At 47.8% G+C, this 24,038-nt stretch overlaps 1 protein-coding gene across 3 annotated transcripts in view; it reads left to right on the top strand.

Annotated features, from left to right (window-relative positions):
- DPYSL5 (dihydropyrimidinase like 5) overlaps window positions 1–24,038 on the top strand; it is a 97,400-nt gene that overhangs the window by 31,719 nt on the left and 41,643 nt on the right. For all 3 annotated transcript variants that reach the window (XM_003125320.4, XM_085019857.1, XM_085019856.1), the window contains exon 2: window positions 8,766–9,030. In XM_003125320.4, coding sequence (XP_003125368.1) covers window positions 8,770–9,030 — 261 coding nt within the window. In that variant the 5' untranslated portion in view covers window positions 8,766–8,769. The remainder of the gene's footprint in view (window positions 1–8,765; window positions 9,031–24,038) is intronic.

Genomic DNA, 24,038 nt, shown 5'->3' with positions numbered 1-24,038 from the left:
CTTTGAAGGGTATCATTGCGTCCCTGAAGAAATTGGAAAATTCTTAAGATCCTAATATTTGTACTGGACTGGTTCCCCCCAGTTCAAGGTCACTGTGGGTAAAGTTCTAGACTGGAGGGAAAATCAGGGTGGACTCGATGAGTCTATGCAGCTCTAGAATTCCATACCTCTGATTTTTTTTTTTTTTTTGCATTTAACTATCTGGTATTTTCCCTTATTTCTTCCTGGAAGGACAGAGATATGGTCTGAACTCTTTTGTATGCCTAGATAAAATAGCTGCATGATAAAGATTTTTTGTTAAACAAATGGGAATAGGGGATACAACTAGAAGTCTTTAAGGGAGGTGATATTTATTTTTAAGGCTCAGTTGTTATCTAGTGATCTGATGATAATGTTCATTTCTATCTAGTATGATATGGCTAAGGTATGGCTAAGGTCAGCTTGAGAAGCCATAATAAGACTGGGTGGCTTGAACAACAGAACCTCATTCCTCACAGCTCTTAAGGCTAGCAAGTCCAAGATCCAGGTGCCAGCCCCTGGTAAGAATGTTTTCTCGCTTGCAGACAGCCATCTTCTCTTTGTGTCTTAATGTGGCAGAGGGGAGAGAAAGAGAGAGAGAGATCTTGTGTCTCTTCTTTTTTTTTTTAACTTTTATTTTTATTTCTTTGTTTATTTTTCATCTTGTTGTCTTTTTAGGGCTGCCCTCGAGGCATATGGAGGTTCCCGGGCTAGTGGGTCCAATCAGACCTGTAGCCGCCAGCCTACACTACAGCCACAGCAACGCCAGATTCAAGCTGCGTCTCTGACCTACACCACAGCTCACAGCAACACGGGATCTTCAACCCATTGAGCGAGGCCAGGGATTGAACCCGCGTCCTCATGGATGCTAGTCGGGTTCGCTAACCACTGAGCCAGGACGGCAACTCCTTGTGAATTCTCTTATAAGGGCACTATAGGACCCTCATGACCTGGATACCTCCCAGGGATCCCGTCTCCAATATCGCATTGGGATGAGGCTTTCAGTGGATGAATTTGGGGGAGAGAGAGCCTAAACCTTTAATCTATGGCATGTAGGAAGCCAGGGAGCCAGATATTGGCTCTGCCTATACAGTTATTATATTTTGGAATAACATCAGTGACTTGAAGCATCCGAAATGCGTAAACCTGACCCTGACCTTCTTGACCATGACAACTGACAAGGCCGTTCTCTGAATACGCTGCCCCGACCAGAGCAGAGGGTAAGACCACCCTGGCCCGTGGCATGGGCCCTGCTTAGGAGCATGTGTGTCCACACCTGTACTCAAACCCTTTCCCTTTTGGGGGGACTCTCCCAAGAGGTCCGAGGTATCGCCCCACGTACCCACCCCCTCTCTCTGTTAGGTTCCTGCTCATACACGCACAGACAGCATGCACATTGTGGGAAAAGATGCCTGTGCGACTTTCTTTCCTTTAGCGAAGACCAGCAGGGAAAGCTGTAGGTATGAGGTGCTAATGAGGTTACTGGGGGAGGTGAGAAGCATAAAGAATGTCAACCGTCACACCCGGCAACAGGGAGGGGGGCCCAGGTTGGATTAGACATCTCTGGGATGTAGACGATTTGGAAATGTAGAAATGTGTAGGGAGGACTCTGGTGTCACAAGACACCCCCACCATCACCAACCTGCTGGGCTCCCCCAGCCACAGCTCTGGTGTCTGGTGCATGGCGAGAGACACCAAGTGTAAATCAAGTTAGAGTTAGGGTGGAGTTCCTGTTGTGACTCAGTGGAAACAAACCAGGCTAGGATCCATGAGGATGCAGGTTCCATCCCTGGCCTTGCTCAGAGGGTTAAGGATCCGGTGTTGCTGTGAGCTATGGTGTAAGTCACAGACATGGCTTGGATCCAGCATTGCTGTGGCTATGGCGTAGGTTGGCAGCTGCCGCTCCAATTTGACCCCTAGCCTGGGAACTTCCATGTGGCCACTCACCTGTGGCCCTGAAAAGAAAAAAAAGAAAAAAAAATTAGAGTTAAGGCCTTTAGGCACAAAGTATCCCCTCAACACTTTAGCCACTTAATAATGAGATTATTTGTGGGTCTCTCACCCACTAGATGGAGTTTCTTGAGAGCAAGGCCTTCAGAGCTGTCTCCAGTGCTTGATACTGGGAAGCAATGAGGTTATAGAATGTTTTTGTGCACACAAGCGTTCATTTTAAAAAGATATTCTCCAAAAGCACCTCGGACAGGGAGTATGAAGCAACTGTGCTATGATGTTATCCAGACACACCTGTCTGGGCCTGGAGTGTTCCTAGGCCTTGGTAACCCCAAAAGACTGAAGGCCTGCGGCTCATTCTGATGACTGCAGCCCTCGGTCTGAAGCTGGAAGTCTCAGGAAGGTTGGAGGGAGCTGATATTATGATGCTGAATCAGACCTAATGGCCAGGCCACTGCTTAGACTGAAGCCATTATTTACAGGCTTGGTTTCTGGTGAGGGCTCTCTTCCTGGTTGGTAGATGGCCCCTCCTCACTTGTCCTCCTGTGGCCTTTCTTCTGGGCATGAGTTTGTTGCAGGATATGGGAGGAGGTTGGGAGGGGAGCTCTCAGATGTCTCAGCTTATGAGAACACTAATCCTGTCTGCTCAGGGCCCCATCCTATGACCTCGTTTAACCTTAGAAACTTCCTTAGAGGCCTCATCTTCTAATATAGGCACTCTGGAGGTTAGAACTTCAGCATACGAATCTGGGGAAGGTACAAACAAACGACTGTGGGGCTTTCAGTCCCCATTCTGTTATAAACTAGCCTTGTGACCTTGAGGAAGTTCCTTTCACTTTTCTAAGCACCAGCTTCCTTATGGTTAAAAAATGGGAGCAATGATGCTATGGATCTCAGAGGACTGGATCAAAGGATCAAATCAGATAATGTATAGGATGGGCTTAGGGAAGGGCCCAGTATACAGTAGGTGTTCCCTAATTGTTAAGCTCATCCACAGTATCCTCTGAGTTCTGAGAATAAAGAGTCCCCTCTAAAGTAGTCCTAGGAGCCGAGTCCAGCCTGGATTTCCAGGCCTGGCTCAATCAAGCCTGTGTAAAGGGGATCCCCAGGCCAGCAATGTTCCAGGACTCCCGGTATTAATGAGGGAGCCCAGCCTCTTCAGAGCCAGATTAGCCTTCAGGGATTTCCACCAAGGAAGAGGAAGAGACAGGGTGAGTCGTGGTGGCAGCAAAGGGTTCTAGAGAAAGATTCAGGGTTATAGTTGGTGGTAGCAGGTCCTTCTTTCATCTCGCATAGAGGATGGCAGAGGGAGGGACTGAGCCCACTGGACGTGAAGGAAGGTCACGCTGGATTCCTTCTAGTTTCTTTGTAGCTTAAAAAAAAATCTTCTTGGAGTTCCTGTTGTGGCTCAGTGGGTTATGAATCCAACTAGTATCCATGAGGACTCGGGTTCGATCCCTGGCCTCACTCAGTGGGTTAAAGATCTGGCGTTGCTGTGATTGTGGCATAGGTTGGCAGCTGCAGCTCCAATTCAGCCCCTAGCCTGGGAACTTCCATATGCCCCGGGTATGTCCCTAAAAGCAAAAAAGTCAAAACAAAAAAACTTACTAATTGGCAGATTCCAAAAGATCATACAAGTTTATTGCATCAAATTTGAAACAGATATAAAACTATCGAGAACATAAACATCTCCTGTATCTCTTCTTCCCAGAGTTAACTCCGATAAACTTTCCCTTAAGTCACAGATCCTGGAGTTGTGTGACCTTTATTGGTCTACCCGTTATTTTCAAAACCTCTGTTTCCGCCTCTTAAAACAGGGCTAATACTTCCTGCCTTGTTCCTACGTCTCGAAGTTTGAAGTTGCCGGGTGAATTAAATTCCAGGCACGGGGTGTTCGAACTTAATAAGAACTCTTACTCTTATTACTATTGAAGAAGACACCCTTGGCTTGTGATTCCAGCATCAAAGCTCAGACAAGAATCCCCTGTAAATCATTATCACATCACCCTTCAGGCTCTCCAGCTTCCAGGTGTGTGCCATGAGCACATGTTCTGCATTAATAAGCAGATCAATATTCCCATTTACCACATTGACATAATGACTAGGCAGCAATTTCCCAGCATACACATTCCTATTTTTCCTCCTACTTAAAGCTGTTTAAAAGGCGAGGATTATCTGTTTGCACAGAAAATTAGGTGTGTGTCTTACCATCACCATCATGTCCCTCTGAGAACTTGCATCCCTCCTTTTGTGGTGACACCTAGCCTTGGCTTTGTAATAAGAGAGAGAGAGGCTGCACTGTGAGACTTTCTGGGCTTTCCTTTGGGCAGCATGGTGGTGTCCATCACCTAAGAATCAAACTCCTTTCCTGATTATTGCATATTAAACTCTAGTTTTCAGATTTTAGAACAAAAGTTCATTTCAGCTTCAGACAATGGGCTTGTGGCAGTGACTGTCCCTGTCTTGCCGTCCCTCTGCCCTGCCTGACTCCTCTTCACTGCCTCTCTTCCCAGTCCCTTCCACTCTAGGGGAGGGGCCCTTTCTCCCCAGAGATTGGAATAATACCTGGCAGGGACCAGATGTTCACGGGGGACAATGTCGCTGTGTATGGGGACAGGACTCACTCTCAGCCACCTGTCTTTTTTCCCAACACCACCCCCAGCAGCAGATGCTCCCTGTCCCCAGTGGACCAGTCAAGGCTGAATAGACACCGTAAACTTTCTTGGGCTGGAGAGTCCATGCACTCCAGCGTGGTCAACTTGACAAAAACACAAAACCAAACCAAAAAAACCTTGCCTAACCAAGCGTGTCCAGGAGAGCAGGCTAAGCTCTCCAGATAGATGAATTACTTCCTTATAAGAACTATTCCCACAACAGATTCCAAGGCCTTTTCATCCTGGGACACAGGCTTCCCAGGCAAAATTAAATGATGAGAATGATAAATAGTAAGTTGCTTCCTTTGCTCTGTTCCCAGAGATATGTGTGGTATTGGAAAAGGGATGGAAGTTGAGCATTATCCTAGACATAGAGCTGCCAAATATCCAGACAACAAATGTGGAATTGGCTTACCACTCATTGCTTTAAAGCATTGAATTGTTGGGGTGCAACACGTCGCTGCAGCCATCCATTCATTTGTTCACACTTTTGAGTTTTCTATACTGGATACTGGGGACGAGCATGGGGCAGAAACAATGGTCACTCCTATGTCTTTGACTCTGAGGACTTTGTCTGGAGGTGGAGATGGACTCCAGTGCCATAAAGGTGCAGAGGGGTCGGGGAAGTCTTCTCAGAAGAGGGGGCAATTGACTGGATCCTGGAGAACAAGTTCACCGAGCAGACATGTGGCCTTTATTTGAGCACACAGAGACACTGCAATGATGTAGACTCTCTCCCCTTGTCAGACTGTGTCCTGTATCTTCTAAGTCTCAATGAAAATCCTTCTGTTCAGATACCGAAGGATCAAGAGAGTTGATGAATCAACCAAAGGGTGCTCCTGGATGGAATTCTGATTAAATCCCCGTGACCAAGGCTGTGTGAGCTGCCCTCAGCACCATCTTCTTCTCCTCTGTACACTCCCTTTCTCATCCCAGGTCCCCACTGTGGCTCCTCCACACTTCCCACATTCCTCCCATTGGCTCGCTCCTCACTACTCCCAGGGGCGCTCAGCCTCCTGCCTTTCAGAGCAGAGGGAACACAAACTCCCCAGTACCCCCACCGCTTTGGCATTTTCACATACCTCCTTCCTACAGGCCCTTGTCCTCTCGCATCTTTCCTCATCTGTGACATGGGCATCGTAAAACCTCCCTCACACATTTACTAGAATAATCCTATCAAGTCAACCATGTAAGTGGACAGGTGAGTGTCTCCCATCCATGATGGCCATCATTATTCCACACTACTCCTTCAAGACCTTATACCATAAATAATCCTGGGATCTCTTCCAACTTTAATCTCTTTCCCTTGACTCCTTCTTCACGGCTTGAAAAATCTTGGGTCTCCCCTGTCCTAAATTGATACCTTCCCTCAGCCACGCTCCTCAAGTTTTCCTTTACTCACAAAGATCTTGACAGCTGTATAGGCAGTTCCCACACATGTGCCTTAAAACAGTTATCTGCAAAGCAATGGTCAAGATTTCCTTGGTCCTTGTCCCCCTCCATTGCATGACCACATTTAATGCTAAGGGAAGGGAGAGCTTTAAGAGGAAGGGAGTAATCAGTGGTGTCAAATGTGGCTATTTGGTATATGATCCACTTTGAGTTAACTTTTGTATAAAGTCTGAGGTTTGTTTTTTGCCTGTGAATATCCCATTGCTTCAGCACCATTTGCTGGAAAAATTATCTTCCCTCTGTGGAATTGCTTTTGCACCTTTGTCAAAAATCAGTTGTATGGGGCTGTTTCTGGGTCTCTATTCTCTTCCATTGATGGATGTGCCTATCCCTCCCCCCATACCACACCGTCTTGATTACTATCTATGTAATAAGTCTTGACATCAGGGACTTTATGCTTCGTCAAAACCATTTTAGCTATTCTAGTTCCTTTGCCATGCCACATAACTTTTGACAGTAATCTTGCTGCTATTTATAAAAGATTTTGATAAGATCAACATTAAACATGTATTATCAATTTGGGGAGAATTGACATCTTTACTATGTTGAGTCTTCCAATCCATGAACATAGTATGTCTTTCCACTTATTTATATCTTCTTTGATTTCTTTCATCAGCATACTGTGGTTTTCAGCATACTTTGTGTTTTCTTAGATTTATTCCCGAGTATTTCAATTTTTTTGAGCATCAATGTGTTTGTTGCACATTGCATTGTATATAGAAAAACAATAGCTTTTTGTATGTTATCTTGTAGCTTGTGACCTTGTGAACTCATTTGTTCTAGGAGATTTTTTTGTAGATTCTTTGGGATTTTCTGCCTAGCCCTCATCATATCACCTGCAAATAAGAAGTTTTATTTTTTCCCTTTCAACCTATATGCCTTTTATTTCACTTTCCTTTGTTATAGTGCTAGCTAGAACTTCCTTTGTTTATTAACACTAGTGAGAGTAGACATCCTTGCCTTATTCCAAGTTTAGGAGAAAGTATTCAGTATTTCAACATTAATTCTGATACTAGCTGTAGATTTTTTGGTGATGTTCTCGTGTGTCTGTCTGTCTGTCTGTCTGCCTGTCTGTGGCTGCTCCCACAGCATGTAGAAGTTTCTGGGCCAGGGATCAAACCTATGCCACAGCAGCAACCTGAGCCACTGAGTGACAATGCCAGATCCTTAACCCGCTGTACCTTGAGGGAACCTGGTGAATATCAACTTGCGGAGTTAACTTCTTGTCTTTTCGTGGGGGTGGGGGCGAGGCATACCCATGGCACATGGAGGTTCCCAGGCTAGGGATCGAATAGGAGCTGTAGCTGCTAGCCTATACCACAGCCACACCATATCTGAGCCACATCTGCGACCTACACCACAGCTCGTGGCAACACCGGATCCTTAACCCACTGAGAAGGCCAGGGATTGAACCCATGTCCTCATGGATACTAATCAGTTCATTACTGCTGCACCACTATGCGAACTCCAAGGAGGTTAATTTCTATTCCTACTTCATGGAGAGTTTTTAATCATGAATGATTGTTGAATTTTTTTTTTTAGGCCTCTTATTTTTTATGAATGTTGAATTTTGTCAAGTGATTTTTCTGCATCAATTGATATGATTATGCGATTTTTCTTCTTTAGCCTGTTAAAATGGTGGATTACATTGACTTTCAAATATTGAGCAAGCTTTGCATCCCTGCAAGTAATCCCATTTGCATGGTAGGGTTCTTCATGCTTCTACATATTGCCAAATTATAATTGCTGATGTCTTATTAGAAATTTTTTATCTACATTCATGAGGGATATTATTTTACAGTTTTTGTTGTTGTTGTTGCTGTTTGGTACTGTCTTTGTCTATGGTATCAGGGTGATACTGACTTCATAAAATGACTTGGGAAAGTTTCCTTCCCTATATTCTGGAAAAGATTGGTGTTAATTCTTTTTTAAGTGTATGGTAGACTTCTATGGCTTTTGAAAAAATGTTGATTCTGGGGTCTCATTTCTGGACCAAATAAAGCTGAAGCTTTGGGGGGTGGGACTTGAGCAGAGCTTTTCAAAACTCCTCAGAGGAGCTTATCATGTGCAGCTGGCTGTGGAGCATCAGTGTGATAGTGGACTTCTTGAGGCAAACACAGGAGAATGAACTGAGACAGAACCCATCTGAAGAATGACATGAATTAAATAGCTATGAGGCTTGGAGAATTTGGTCTGAGACACACCCCAGGAGCCTCTGTTATCTTCAGGACCAAGCGGTATAGCGGGGACATTGGTCATACAAGACCTCTGAGTTTGTCTTGGCTACGTAGTAGCCATAAATTCCTTATTAGCAATTTCTGCTTTCTCATCTATAAAATGTCACTTCTTGGGTTGTTTCAAGAATAAAATGAGACAGTTAGTATGAAAATGTTTAGAACCCCCATATCATTTCGAGAAGGTGAAAATCGATGTTTCTTGGGGCTCCAGCTTCACTCTTGACTGCCGTGGTGTCGTGATTCCCCAGCAAGTCCTGCTGTGATGTTTGTGGGAGGCTTGTGACCCCAGCTGGCTATAAGCCCAGTGTTCTCGGGCTAGGGAGACCCTTCCTCCCCATTCCTGCTCACTGACTCTGCCCATTGAGTTTGGGCTCTCATGAGAAGGGGTGGGACCTTGGTCATGGTGAAAAGGGACTTTGACCTTGACCAGTACCCCCGCTGTCACCTTTCACAGGAACATGCTTGCCAATTCAGCCAGCGTGCGGATTCTCATCAAAGGAGGCAAGGTTGTGAATGACGACTGCACCCATGAGGCCGATGTCTACATTGAGAATGGCATCATCCAGCAGGTGGGCCGTGAGCTCATGATCCCCGGAGGGGCCAAGGTGATTGATGCCACTGGGAAACTCGTGATCCCTGGAGGCATCGACACCAGCACCCACTTCCACCAGACCTTCATGAACGCCACCTGCGTGGACGACTTCTACCACGGGACCAAGGTAATGCTTCTGCTTGCTGACGGTGCCTTCCTCTGTGGCTTCAGTTTCTGGGGGTGCTCCAGACCCAACCCGAGTGAACAGGATGCTCCCACTGTACCGCTGAAAGGAGGAGGGTCCTCTTGAAGGGGCCCCGGGGCCACTCAAATAGGAAATTCCAGGCTAAACAGCATAGATTTCCATGGTTGTGGAAAAGGAGGCATTTGGGCCTGTTTTGCTGATCACATTGCTTACTGAGGTCCTCAAGCCAGGAACTGATTTTACTTTTCTATTTGTATGTCATGTAATACAGACCTAGAGGAAGAGGAGAATTAGCTGGTGTTTGTTATTCTGCATGGATGTGGCAGGGAACGAGGGGGCTTGTCTGATGAACTCCTTTATGTGTGATAAGCTAAATTAACTTCCCGAAGATTGTGAAAAATAGATCTGCTTCCTCTAGATGATTTTAATGGTAGAAATTATGACGCAGGCAGAGTTAGCTGTCTCCTATTATCATCCTTAGCTTGTTGTTTTTAAAAACAGCTTGAAAAATACTGGTGGCGGATCCTCTTTTCAGAGTGAGTTATCATGGACACGTTTTAGCAATTCCTGAGCTGGGCCGGAGCTACTTTCTGTCCCTAAAAGCAAGATACCAAAATTCAGACCTGTGAGACAGGTGAAATTAAGAGGAAATTACCTTTCGCCAAAAGAGACACAAACAGGTTCTTTCACCCTTTCGCTGTGCTCCGGAACCCTGTCATTGCTGCCACCCTTCTGCCTTGGAAGTATCTGTCACACACAGGCCTCTCCCTGGACACCAGACTATGCGCTCCTTAAGGGCAAGTCCTCGCCATATTCTTCTGCTTTCCCAGAGCCTGGCACTGACCTGGAATGAGAGGAGCTAATCAGTGAATGTTGGTCGAATGAATAAGTGATTCATTCTTATCCATGTGGGTCTCTATATCCAGCTGTACCTCCGATTTACCTACGAAGATGTTTTTCAAATGCAGAATTGAATCAGAATCTCAAGGCTGGCTGGCTGCCGCCCATTGTACTGTCTGATTTCTAAAGGACTGGGCCTCTAATGCTCCCTGGGTGAAAGAAACCCACCAGCCACTAGCTCAGTGGCTGCAGTCCTATGTCCCACTGTGGCCCACCGCCTCCAATCCTCAGTGGCCCTGTATCCTAAAATCTTACCTCTGTTCTACCTAGGGTTCTCAGGGAGCCCCTCTCCCAGGCTCAGTGATCTCCCCCTGGAATCCATCTTTCTGTGGGCTCCAATGCTCCTGCTGCTAGGCAGTAACTGACAAGGCTCCCCCAAACCACCATAAAAAGCCTGGCTGGGGCTGCCAGGCAGATGGGGGCTGGCCCCCCACAGGCAGGTGGCCCAGTCCCGGAGCAGCAGATCAGACCCCTGGAAGGCGGGGCCATGAGGAGTCACAGGAGCCATGGCCCAGCCTGTGCAGAGACAAGGATGCTCCCAGGCCTAATACCCTGGCACCCTAATACCCTGGCTCGCCCACCTGAGCCACACCCAGGGAGGAGAAGTGATTGGTGGACCCTCCCCACTTTCTCCTCTGAGAATTCCCCCGGGGCCTACGCATGATGCTCTTACACCCTTGCAGGGTCTCTTGAGGAGACCCTGGTGTCGGTCATGTGAAGTAAGGGAGCACATCCAGCTCGCCATCCCCATGAACTTGAGCCCAGCCAGGCCGGGCCTGCTCAGTTTGTGGTTATTGCTATTGTCATTTTTAGTGAAGTTCAGCATCCATACCGAGAAGTGCACAGATTCCAAGTACACACCATTGTCGCAACTGAACACACCCTTGTGGCCAGCACCCAAATCAAGAAACCAAACATTTCCAGCACCCAGAAGCCCCTCTTGGGCCCCCTCCCAAGGAAAACCACCATCCTGATGTCTAATACCATGGTTAAACATAAATAAATAACAGCTTAATTGAGATAAAATTCACACACCATACAATTCGCCTATTTAAAGTGCAGAAGTTGGTGGTTTTCAGTGGCTTTACCGTAGGTTGGTTGGGCAGTTGACTCTATGTAGTTGGAATCAGGCAGTCTGGACACTTGCATTGACTTCCTCCGCTCGGGATCATTGTTGCGACATCCACTCATGTTGTTGCGTCGTACTTCATTCATTTTCATCGCTTTATAGTATTCCACTGTACGAGAGCCCACATGGTGCCTGGCCGATCTGCTGTCAGTGGGCCTTTGGGGGGTTGCAACTTTGGGGCTATTACAAACGCTGCTGCTATGAGCCTCTTGTATGTGTCTTTTAGCAAATGAGTGTATACAGTTCTGCTGGGCACAGCCCTGGCCGTGGGATTGCTGGGTCATAGAAGACACACGTGTTCAGCTTTAGGACATACTGCCCAATTGCTTTTCCGGTCTGGTTGTAACAATTTATACGTCCAAGAGGAGTGTAAGAGAAGCCTCTGGGCGTACCATCAACACGAGTCTGACGACTCTACCCGTCCATGCTGGGGTCCATTCTGCAGTGCCCACCCAAAATCGGGTATACTGTGCAGCCGTGTGGCAAAAATTATAGCTTGCTGGTTCTTGTCCCCACCTGGGAGACCTTTAGTCCAGGGCCAAGTGCCATGTTGTCACTATGCTGCCTACAAGCCTCTGGGGGTGCAGGCTGGCCTTCTTCTTAGTTTCCACACTGTCATCTGCCAGGGCCTCATTAGCCAGGAGTGACGAGCCCTCCCCTGAGAGCCTTCTGCTCCTTATAGCCAATGAGGACCTTTGCCTGTGCGTCTTTGTGCCAGGTGGTGGCTGACTCTTCGTGTTCTCCAGGCTTCCCAGAAAAGCCCTTGTGTGATCAAGTCCCACCTCTCCCGGTTTCTGCAGGTTCAGGCTACCCCAGGCACCCCCAAGCCATGCCAGGCCTTAGTTATAGGGAACTTAAAGGCCCATAGACCCCAAGCCACTCTGGCTGCTGGGTGTCACCTCAACTGGCCCTTTGTTCTCTCCATCCCCTGAGCAAGATCGGACTCTCTCCTTGTGCCCCAGCTTCTCTTGAGTGTCTGTTGCATAACACGGCCCCTGACCCAGTCCTCCCGAGACCCCTTCCGCAGACCCTGCCTGGAGTTCTGCCTCAGACATCTCGGCCTCCCAAGAACTGGCTTCCTGCCCTGTACCTGACCCCCCTCCCCGACTCTTGGGCCGCCCCTCCCCCTCTGTGCTCCTACAGCTGGATTCATTGGCTTCCTCTTGCCTCCAGTTCCTGATAATCTCCTGGGGAGAGAAAAGGCTCTCCTGTTGCAAGGCTGATCTCAGGGGTGTGTGCCTTTAATTATTCACACAGCCTGTGGCTCTCAGGCCAAGGCCGTGCACCCCGAGAAAAGTGCAGCTGACCTACTTTGCACCTTCCAAGAAAATTCGCTTTAAGCATCCGGTTTTATAACAGAATAATAACCCCCAGGAAAAGCGCACCCGTGCGATCAGCCTATAGAGAAAGAGAGATCAAGTTGCATCTTTTTGTTCTTGTCCGACAGATCCGTGGGGCCTTGAACACTGTACCCCCTGAGCTCTTGCACGCTTGTCAATTTGGCAGCGGCAGCCCGGGCTGGGAAAACAAAACAGTTGAAAGGCTGGCTTTTCTGAGAGCATCTGGGTCTCCATTGTACTGGGTCTCAAGGGATTTCTCTAGCACTTCTTTAACAAATGCTTTGCCCGCCTGCCTTTGCTTCTGTTCGAGGCCGTGGCAGGCTCTGCCTGGCTCCCCTGCCTCTGCCTCCCTTGGTCACAGCCCAGTCGCTTGATCCTCCTCCCCGCCCCCTCCACACCCTCCCAACCTGCCGGCCCTGCCCTCCCAGAGGCCCAGAACCTGGTTTCCAGAGGTGCCAGGCCCCCTGCGTGTTAAAAATGCCAACCCCATCAAAAGGCGAAATGATCTCCTGTGGGGAGGCGGGGGCGGCGCAGGTGGAGGAGGAGCGCGGGTAACACCCGCTGTGCTCATGAAGGCCCAGGATTCCACTTGGGTCACGGGGTCTTTTCGGATCGTCTGCTTAGCTTACTTCTAAGTTCTATTTAGTCTTTTGTGTGCATCTAATATTACATAATAAGAACGGTAATGCAGGCTGCTGGGCTCCACCCCCCCAATGGCTCCCCTTGGCCCGGTGGGGATATCAGCGTCAGGCTTTTTAAACTGCAGGCACAGCCCCTTCGCTGAGATGGGGAGGGAGGGGGCAGGCCTGGACAGTGGAAAAAGCCTTTCTAGGTGCCTTTTCTGCCTCCCACCCCCCTAAAAATATATCCAGAACCACTGTCGAGGCCCATGGTTTTCAATCTTTGGAAGCAAATTACAGTCGAACTATTCGAGGAGTTTTTTAAAAATACGTGTCCAGGTCCCCACCCCAACTCCTGGCCCAGACCAAGGAAACCAGCATCTCTAGGTCTGCCTCTTTTTTTTTTTTTTTTTGCCTTTTTTTTTCTGCCTTTTTTTTTTTTTTTTGCTTTTTAGGGCCACACCTAAAGCATATGGGACAGTAAAGACATGAATTCTCCCCAAATGGATAGACATGTTGAATGTCGATCTTATCAGAATCTTGTAGAAATAGCAGCAAGATTACTGTCAAAAGTCATGTGGCATGGCAAAGGAGCTAAAATCGCTAAAATGGTTTTGACAAAGAATAAAGTGCGAGGAATCGGTCTCCCTGATGTCAAGACTTATTACATAGCTATAGTCATCAAGACTGTGTGGTACCGGTGGAGGGATAGGCATATGCACGTCCCCAGGCTAGGGGTTGAATTGGAGCTGAAGCACCACAGCCGCAGCCACAGCCCCGGCAACACCAGACCCTTAACCTGCTGCTCTAAGCCAGGGATCAAACCCGCATCCTCAGGGATACTGGTCGGGTTTTTAACCCATTAAGCCACAAGAGGAACTCTCCCCATCCGTTTTTTTTTTTTTTTTTTTTTTAAAGAATCCCCAATGAGTCCAACACTCGCAGGCAGATTATTGAGGAATTTTCTTGGCTGCTTTCAGTGGCACATTGTCCTGGCTGTTGCTTCTGTTGCCCGTCTGACCCTCACCTTATATGCCTGGATGACATCTGAATCCCCTTTGAAAGCTGGGACCTGCCTTGCTTCACCCCTGCCAGTCTTATTTATTTGTTTCTCTCCTTCTGGTCACACTATAGGGAACCATTATTGGGCTCCCAGTCCCCTGCCAGGGACCTAGAACCCCTGTACCTTCTTTTTTTTTTTTTTGTCTTTTTTTTTTTGCCATTTCTTGGGCCACTCCCACGGCATATGGAGGTTCCCAGGCTGGGGTCGAATCGGAGCTGTAGCCACCAGCCTGCACCAGAGCCACAGCAACGCGGGATCCGAGCCGCATCTGCAACCCACACCACAGCTCACGGCCACGCTGGATCCCTAACCCACTGAGCAAGGCCAGGGATCGAACCCGCAACCCCATGGTTCCCAGTCAAATTCGTCAATCATTGAGCCACAACGGGAACTCCATAACCCCTGTACCTTCTAAGTGTCCCTGGCTCTGAGTTCTGCCCTCTGGTCTGTACCCGTCATCAATGAGGGGGAAATTGGCCATAGGGGAGATGTCATCAAACGGAAGTCCAGCTGGGTCTATCCCTCTTTGAGGACCCAAGGATTCTCTCTTATCTGTGCCAGGACCATCTGGTCACAGAGACAGCCTCCCACTAACTCAAAATCAGCAGCAGCAGGACATCTATTCTTGTTGTCAAACCACAAGAGGAGCCAGATCCTAACTGGGGGAGTGCTTGGCCAGCACGAGATCGGCCTAGGGGAGGTTCGGTGGCAGGGGCTAGGATGGCCCACATCCCACCCCCAGCGGAGGGTCTGACCTCCCCTCCCCCTCCTACTGTAGAGGACTCAACCTATCAGAGTCCTGAGACTTGATGCTGGGATGTAAATAAATTCCCTTTGTTGTCCAGCCTGCCAGCATCCTTACCAAGGAGCCCATTTATCCACTGGGCAGATTGTTTTTGCTATTTTGCCTTTGATACTTGCTCTTTTGGAATTAAACCTTCACATGCTGCTCATTTCCCTTCTTTTTTCGTGACTCCAGTATTCTGTCCATTTCTGTAATTCTAGCCAAAACGTCTTTCCAGTCTTTTAGCTCTGCAGTAACACTTTCTGCTTATTGGGATCTGGGCTCATATGGTCTTGCTTATTAATTGATGTTCCCAAGTCCACGTATGTCTTCATTCCTGTAAAATGCTGGAAAGGACCTCAGAAATGTAGCCCTGCCCTCCCACTGATAGGGAGTGAGAGTGGATGAGTGGCCCCAGCTCCCAGAGGCAGTTCGGCCGAATGTAAGTTTCTTAGTCTGAGTCCCTTTTCACTACCCCAGACCTGGACAGACCCCTCACCCCCACCCCCCGCTTCCAGAGAGCCTGCGACCTCTCGGTGGGCTGCATGCAAATAGTTTACCCAGCGCTGTATGGCTCCAAATTTGCGGGGACCAGATCAAAGCATCACAGACCTGATGCATCAGACTGACAGCGGAGTGAGCGCTCTGCCTCCCCGAGAGGGCGGCTTTCCAACACACCGCTGTCCCTAGAGGAGTAATATTGATGTCAGGACCTTAGAGCGGACAGTTTTTTACCTTTTACAAACGGCTGTTGAGAGGATTAAATGAGATGATGCATGAAAAACACTTGACCCAGGGCCTGGCACAGACTCTATGTACGATACATGTTAGTCCCCAGGCTGTGCCTACCTGCTTCCACCCCGGGCCTGGCCTTGGCTCTGTCTTCCAGTCTCCTGGGTTATCTGATCCACCACTTTGGCTTTGTAATGAAATTGTTCTGCTCTCCCTCTAGAGCCCGTGCAGCCTATGTCCCTGGGTTTGCCCACAGGGTCATGTCCTGCTTGAGAATTTGCAGTGGTTCCCCGTTGCCTGGGTTGAAGTCCTGGCTCTTCACCCTGGACAGCTCCCCAGTGGACCTCGCCCTGTCCATCCAATCCCCACTCCCAACGTGTCTCCAGCCATCAGGAAAGGGCTTTTCTCAGCCCCCTCCCCTATGAACATCCCACGCTCCCCCCTGCCATCCCTTCCCACCTGTCCATGGAACCCTTTGAGACCTACCAAGCTCAGGCCATGAACTTCCTCCAGCTCATCCAGCCCCAGGATCCACTGACCCCTCCACTTTCTTCTGCCTAGCTGAAATAAGGTGTCATCCTTGGGCTTTCAAATTGCTTCCTTTAAAGTTGTCTCTCAGCGGATTGAAAACTTTGAGGAGCAGAGACTACAATTTGTATTTAACTTGTGACTCCCCACAGACTCACATGGGTTTAGGGTTTAGGGTTTAGGAGTTCCTTTCGTGGGTCACTGGTTAATGAACCTGACTAGGATCCATGAGGATGCGGGTTCCATCCCTGGCCTTGCTCAGTGGGTTAGGGATCCAGTGTTGCCGTGAGCTGTGGTGTAGGTCACAGACGCGGCTTGGATCTGGCGTTGCTGTGGCTGTGGTGTAGGCCAGCAGCTCTAGCTCCGATTCGATCCCTAGCCTGGGAACCTCCATATGCCGTGAGTGTGGCCCTAAAAAGAAAAAAAAAAAAAAAAAAAAAAAAGGCTTGCATGGCTTTGAATGTGTAGTAGATGCTCAAGAAAGAGACGAATGTTGGCCTAGGGTGGCAGCTGTGAGCCCAGCCCGGGGTAGGCTGCCAGAGTGTGAATTTCAGCCCCACGTTTACTGGCCGTGTGATTCGGACAAGTTATGCTCTCTCTGTCTCTGAGTTTCCTCCTCTGGAAGATGGAGATTTTGATAATACTTTATGTGTGTTGAATTATAATAGTAAAGGACTTAAATAGTACTTGGTGCTTACTAAGCACGATAGGAGTGTTTGTTAAATAAACGGATGATTGCTGGAGTTCCCGTTGTGGCTCAGTGGAAATTAATCTGACTAGTATCCATGAAGATGCAGGTTCAATCCTTGGCCCTGCTCAGTGGGTTAAGGATCTGGCATTGCCATGAGCTGTGGAGTAGGTTGCAGACGTGGCTTGGATCTGGCATTGCTGTGGCTGTGGTGTAGACTGGCAGCTGCAGCTCCAATTCGACCCCCAGCCTGGGAACTTCCATATGCCTCAGATGCAGCCCTAAAAAAAAATAAATAAATAAAAAGAGAAAGAAAAAAGAAAAAAAAAATAGATGATGTGATTGAGGACCAGACCCTGAAAAATCCATTTGTACAGTTTCCTCACAAGCACATGTATTAAACCATTAGACATCAAATAGGAGCTAAAAGATTGATTTCCATCTCTACCGTCAGGGTTGACTGGGTGTGTTTTGGATTTCAAATGGAGCCTAATAGTAATGACAACAACTTCTAGATAATTTTCCCCCTCCTTTCTTTCTCTTAAAAGTAGAAATAGCCAGTCACCGTCTCAGCAGGTAGCAGGAGCTATTTAAAGAGAAGTCCTGCTTCAGACTGGGTACCTTGCTTAACAAAAACCTTGCTGGCATCTTTCATTCAACATCTCCATTAATTGTAAGGCCCACCTGTAGGCTAGGTTGACCCTTCTTAGAACAAATGGGAGAGAGGAGACCTATCATTTCTTGCAAATTTTTACATCCAGTATTGGAAAAAATCTCCTGCGGTGACCAAGCAGCTCCTCAAATCCTAGAATGAGAGCATTGGCAAAGAATTAATCTATACAGTGAGATTATTGCTTTTTAAAACCTTTGGTTCAAGAATAGAGATAAATGCATCCTTCGTGATTGAACCCAAGCATCTTGGAAACCTTTCATACCTCATACGAATTCCACTTTTGTACTCCATCCTCTGGAGTTTAAAAAAAAGGAAGAAGAAAAATATATCCTGTGTGTATACTTCAGTGATGCATATGGTACGATGTATTTTTCTTCTTTTTCTTTTCTTAAAGCCTGTGTATTTCTTTGAATATTTCAAGAAATGTTTGAGAGTTCCCGTCATGGCTCAGCGGTTAACGAATCCGACTAGCATCCACGAGGATGTGGGTTTGATCGCTGACCTCACTCAGTGGGTTAGGGATCCGGTGTTGCAGTGAGCTGTGGTGTAGGTTGCAGACATGGCTCAGATCCCGAGTTGCTGTGGCTGTAGTGTAGGCCAGTGGCTACAGCTCTGATTCCACCCCTAGCCTGGGAACCTCCATATGCCACGGGTGCGGCCCTAAAAAGACCAAAAAAAAAAAAAAGTTGCATATGGCCTTATGGAACACTTCAAAAATCTCAGCTGAAATATCTCTTCTCCCAAACCTCACCGAGGTTGCCTCTGATCTGCAGTTGCCATCTTTCTGTGTTGAATGTCAGGTGCGTGGTTTGGGATGGTTCCTTAGCAGGTAGAAATGTGTTTAGACACCATATCTTCTCCCATTGTTGGTTTCTGCCTCATTGTTCCCTCGGATTATCCCTGCAGCCAACCACATTCTTCTCTCTCCTAATCCTTTTTTACTTCTTGTTTACTCAAAATTAGGAGCTCTAAGAATCCTACATTCGTGACTATATGCGGATAAAGCATAGGCCAACTCTCGTTAAGCACTTTTGGAGTTCCCGCTGTGGTGCAGCGGGTTAAGGATCCAGCACTGCTGCAGCTAGCAGCATAGGTTGAAGCTGCAGCTCAGATTCCATCCCTGGCCGAGGGATTTCCATATGCCTGGAGTGCGGCCCAAAAAAGAGAGAACCTTCTCATTAGCCGATGTTTACCTCTCACACTACACACGCATTCACACATAGACTTTCACATACCCGCGCTCACATTCTCACACTCACTCTCAGATACACACACACACACACTCCCTCACACACACAGTTTTAGCGATGAATGAATTCAACCCCTCATCTGTAAGTAACTTTCCTCTTTAAACTCTCCACCGTGTTCTCAAAATTTAAAAATACCATTAACCTCCATTATGTTGGTGAACCCTGCTCTTGGGAAGAGTATGAAGAGAATGAAGAAAGTTATGATTGGATAACTCAGGAAGCCACCTTTTTTTCTTTTTTTTTTTAATCTATGTGTTACGCTTTTTTTTTTTTCCCCCAAACAAGTTAAGGTATAACTGACATACAATAAACATTAGATTTTTAAAGTGTATTGTTTGATACACTTTGACATATGTATACGCTGTGAAGACATCACATTTGTTGTTGTTGTTGTTTTCTAGGGCTGCACCCGAGGCATGTGGGAGTTTCCAGGCGAGGGATCGAATTGGAACTGTAGTCGCCGGCCTACACCACAGCCACAGCAACACCAGATCTGAGCTGTGTCTGTCACCTATACCACAGCTCATCCTTAACCCACTGAGCAAGGCCAGGGATCAAACCTGAGTCCTCATGGATGCTAGTCAGATGCGTTTCCGCTGAGGCACCCAACGGGAACTCTGCTATCACTGTTAATAGACTAAACATACCCATCACCCCCCGAATTTCTTTCTATCTCTTGTAATCCTTCCCTGCCCCAGGTATACACTGCTCTGTTTTCTGTCACTATTGATTAATTTGCATTTTCTCACAATTTTCTATAAATGGAATGACATGGTATGTATTCCATTTTTGGTCTGGTTTCTTGGATTCAGCATTGCTCAGTGTTGGGCTACTACAGACAAAGCTCTCATGAACATCTGTGTACCAGTGTTTATATGGACATAAGTTTACATTCCCTTGTGTAATTACCTAGAAGTGGAATGCCTAGGAGATGTTTAGCTTTTTAAGAAATTACCAGAGTTCCTGTCATGGCGCAGTGGAAACAAATACAACTAGTATCCATGAGATTACGGGTTCAATCCCTGGCCTTGTTCAGTGGGTCAGGGATTCGGTGTTGCTGTGGCTGTGGTATAGGGTGGCAGCTACAGCTCCAATTCAACCCCTATCCCGAGAACTTCCATATGCCACAGGTGCAGCCCTGAAAAGACCAAAAAAAAAAAAGAAAGAAAGAAAGAAAAGAAAAGAAATTACCAAACTGGTCTCCAAAGTGGTTGTAACATTTTAAATTCCTTCTTCTTCTTCTTCTTCTTCTTCTTTTTTTTTTTTTCCTTTTTGGCTTTTTGCCTTTTCTAGGGCCGTTCCCGAGGCATATGGACATTCCTAGGCTAGGGGTCTAATCGGAGCTGTAGCCGCCAGCCTACACCACAGCCACAGCAACTCAGGATCCGAGCCGTGTCTGCGACCTACACCACAGCTCACGGCAACGCCAGATCCTTGACCCACTGAGCGAGGCCAGGGATCAAACCCAAAACCTCATGGTTCCTAGTCGGATTCGTTCATCACTGAGCCACGACAGGAACTCCATTCAATTGCTTCATATTTTTGCTATCACTGGGTAATATTAGCCATTATAACAGATGCATGGTGGTAGCTCACTGCGATTTTCATTTGTGTTTCTCTAGAACCTAATGTTGGACATCTTTCCATGTGTTGATTTGATCTGTGTATATATTTAATGAAGAATTCACATCCTCCCCCTTTTTTTGGCTACACCTGCAGCATATGGAATTTCTTAGGCCAGGGATTGAATCTGAGCCGCAGCTGTGACCTACATAGCAGCTGTGTCAACACTCAGTCCTTAACCAGCTGCACCACAGCAGGAACTCCATTTTGCCTATGTTTTTTCTGTTTTGTTTTGTTTTTGCTTTTTAGGGCCACATCTGTGGTATATGGAAGTTCCCAGGCTAGGGGTCAAATCGGAGCTACAGCTGCCGGCCTACGCCACAGCCACAGTCATGCAGGACCTGAGCTGCATCTGTGACCTACACCACAGCTCTCAGCAACACCTGATCCCCCCAACACCTAAGCCCCCCTTAGGCAGGCCTCATTTCCCTTCCTTTCCAGGTGGGGAAGCTGGGTCTCAGAGGGGTGAAATCCCTTGCCAAGCTACCTGTACAGGCACAGGTCTGCCTGCCTCCCAGCCTGGACTCCAGCCCTTGTCTCTCAACACCAGGCGTCCAGGGAGGTCCCAGGGTGGCCTCCCTCGGCAGTTTGATGGCACTGTTATCACTTCGCTTTGGGACCAGAGTGAGGACTGACCAACGTGGAAGGCGATGAGGGAAGAAGAGCAAGTGGGGTGATGTGTGGTTCCTTTCTGGATCGTTGATAAACCCCTTCTCTCTGGCATCTGTGGGCAGCCTGGAATTCTACTATAGATGGTCGCAGCCTGCGTGCCTGTAAACTTTCCTGCTTTGGGACTAGAAGGGGCTCTGCCGAGGAGGGCGACAACGGGCTTCTCTCGGCTCTATTTTAGAGCGGTTTCCCCAGGTCCCCTGGCTTCTCAGGAGCTGGCAGCCGCATCCTCTCTGCCACATAACTCCCTCTGAGGATCATCTCCCGTCTCCATGGAAACCGCATGTCGGGAGACAGCCTGCTCTGTTCTGTGGCTTTGTATTAAACACAATGAATTTAAATTGGCTGCTCGGCAGTGAAGATAATTATTCCGCATTAGAGAGACGCCCGGAGCTCCTCATTTCATAATTTTAGATGTTGGCACAATTCTCAGCTTTAGCCCTGTCATTCAAGCCCAAGCTACACCTACCTCTCTGTTTCTGAACTGCAGTTAGGTCTAATTTCGCTTGGGCTTTTCTCCATCCTCTGACAGAGGAAACCCGCAGTCAGGTCAGGGCTCCCCTAAGCTCTAGAAGGGACGGCGAGATGTAGAGGAAACCTGGGGCTCTCGGGGTGGGTGGACCCTGATTCTGTCTTGGCTGCGGGATTTCCTCTGAGCCCCGTTTTTCTTACATGTAAAATGAGAACTGTAACCTCTACCCTGCCGAATCACATTTTTTAACATTTTATTGTGATAAAATACATGTAACATACAATTTATTATTTTAACCATTTTAAAGTATACAATTCAGGGACGTTAAGTGCCTTCACCATGTTCTCACCACAATCTTCCATCTCGGAGTTCCCGTCATGGCTCAGTGGTTAATGAATCCGACTAGGAACCATGAGGTTGCGGGTTCGATCCCTGCCCTTGCTCAGTGGGTTAACGATCCGGCGTTGCCGTGAGCTGTGGTGTAGGTCACAGACGAGGCTCAGATCCCGTGTTGCTGTGGCTGTGGCGTAGGCTGGCGGCTATAACTCCGATTAGACCCCTAGCCTGGGAACTTCCGTATGCTGCAGGAGCGGCCCTAGATAAGGCAAAAAGCCAAAAAAAAAAAACCAAAAAAAAATAAAAACTTCCATCTCCAGAACTTTTTCATCTTTCCCAAGTGAAACTCTGTAGCCATTAAATACTAACTTCCCCAATTCCCGAGCCCCTAGCCCCTGGCACCCACCATTTCACTTTCCATCACTGTGCAGTCGACTGCTCTAAGTACTTCCTATAAGGGAAATCAGATAGTTTTTCAATCTGTCACTGGCTTATTTCACAGTGTACTGTCCTTAAGGTTCAACCGTGTCGTCGCATGTGCCAGAATTTCTTTCCTTTTTAAGGCTGGATAACATCCACTTTATGCATATACCACATTCTGTTTATCCATTCACCTGTCAGTAGACACTTGGTTTGCTTCCACGTTTTGGCTCTTATACCTAATGCCACGAACATAGATATACAAATATCTGTTTGAGTCTTTGATTTCAATGATAGAGTCATTTTAAGGATCAGATAAGATAGCAAATGTTAGGAATATGGCACAGAACAGGCTGTCACTAAATGTCAGTTTCTCTCCTGCGGGTGAGTTCAGCCCAAGGGCTCCCTGCCACAGCGGTCCGATGGCTTCTGTGACAGTGGCTTGCTGTTTTGCCAGCAGGCTGTTTGTGTGTCCCCAGGACATGCTAGTCTGTTGGGTCTGGGCATGAACACAATTCATTCCAAGGTTTAAGGGCAATGTCTCACACACAGAAATGTGCATCATCGCACAATAAAAACCATGCACGTGTTTACATTTTTCCCACCACTCGGTAGTCAGATATTCCTGGTGCCAAAGTGAGAAAATGTTAGGGCCGAGCTATTACTTCCTTATCTGTTGTCTATTTCAAGGACACCCTCTGGGAGACCCTGAAGCTGGGGTGGGATTGCCCCAGGCTAGGAGGCTCCAAGCTTAGTTACTGTGTGTTGGTATCAGGTCTATTCTCAGTGTTACAAAGCGTGTGAGATTTGGAGTAAAAATACCTAGATCCCAGTCTCGGCTCCTCTTCCAAAAGCTGAGATGGTGAAGGGAGTTCCTGCTGTGGCGAACTGGATTAATGATCCAACTTGTCTCTGTGATGTTGCTGGTTCCATCCCCAGCCCCGCACGCATGCGCACGGGTACGTTAAAGATCCAGTGTTGTTGCTACAGCTGCGGCATAGGTCGCAGAAGCAGCTTGGATTTGATTCCTGGCCCAGGAGCTTCCATATGCTCGAACCCATGGCCATTAAAAAAAAAAAAAAAAAAAAAATCTGAAATGGTGAAAACATGTGTCCAACATGGTGGTTGTGAAGATTAGATGAGGAAAGTATTTTGCTATGAAATATACCTGGGTGACCCTCTCCTGAGGCTTTTGGGGGCATTGACGGAGGAGGGGACCAAGACCCGGGGCTTGTCTGCATCCCTCCAGGAGAATCTCTCTGGGTCTAGCTTCATCCGAGAGTTTGTATAGCGCGGCTTACTCTGCTGCTGCCTCGGCCCCTCCAGAGGTGAGAATCCCTGGGCCAAGAACCATCTTTCCCTGTGGGGCTCTCTGAGGTTCTCCGAAATTAGCCTTTCCAGCCCCTGCCAGTGCTTCTGCCCCCGGCCTGCTATGCAAACAGCCCTGGAGAGAGCCGGCACCTCCTTGTCCTTAGGAATTTGCCGCAGAAGGAAGAGAAGGGGGAGCCGGAGCTCTTGCACAGCCTCCTCTGACCTGTGCCTGACCCAGCTGCTCCCAGCGCTTGGCAGCCAGGCCTGTTCTTTATGGATGAGGCTGAAGGGAAGTGGGGGCTTGGGGACCGCACGGCGAGTCTCAGACCTTTCACTCTCTGCAGCCCTGCGGCTGGTGCTGCGCTGTGCACCAGGGTCTACCTGCTGAGCAGGAGGAGCCAGGCAGGCTTAAGCCACGGCTTCCCGAGCAGACGTGTTCACTGTCCCTGACA

Source organism: Sus scrofa, chromosome 3 (genome assembly GCF_054392235.1).
Source record: "Sus scrofa isolate SSC_HxYL_T2T_F1_AM1 chromosome 3, Sscrofa_HxYL_maternal_Yorkshire_Landrace_v2.0, whole genome shotgun sequence".
NCBI lineage: Eukaryota > Metazoa > Chordata > Mammalia > Artiodactyla > Suidae > Sus > Sus scrofa.
Note: the sequence above shows the minus strand (reverse complement) of the source record. Positions and strands in the feature narration are given on the sequence as shown.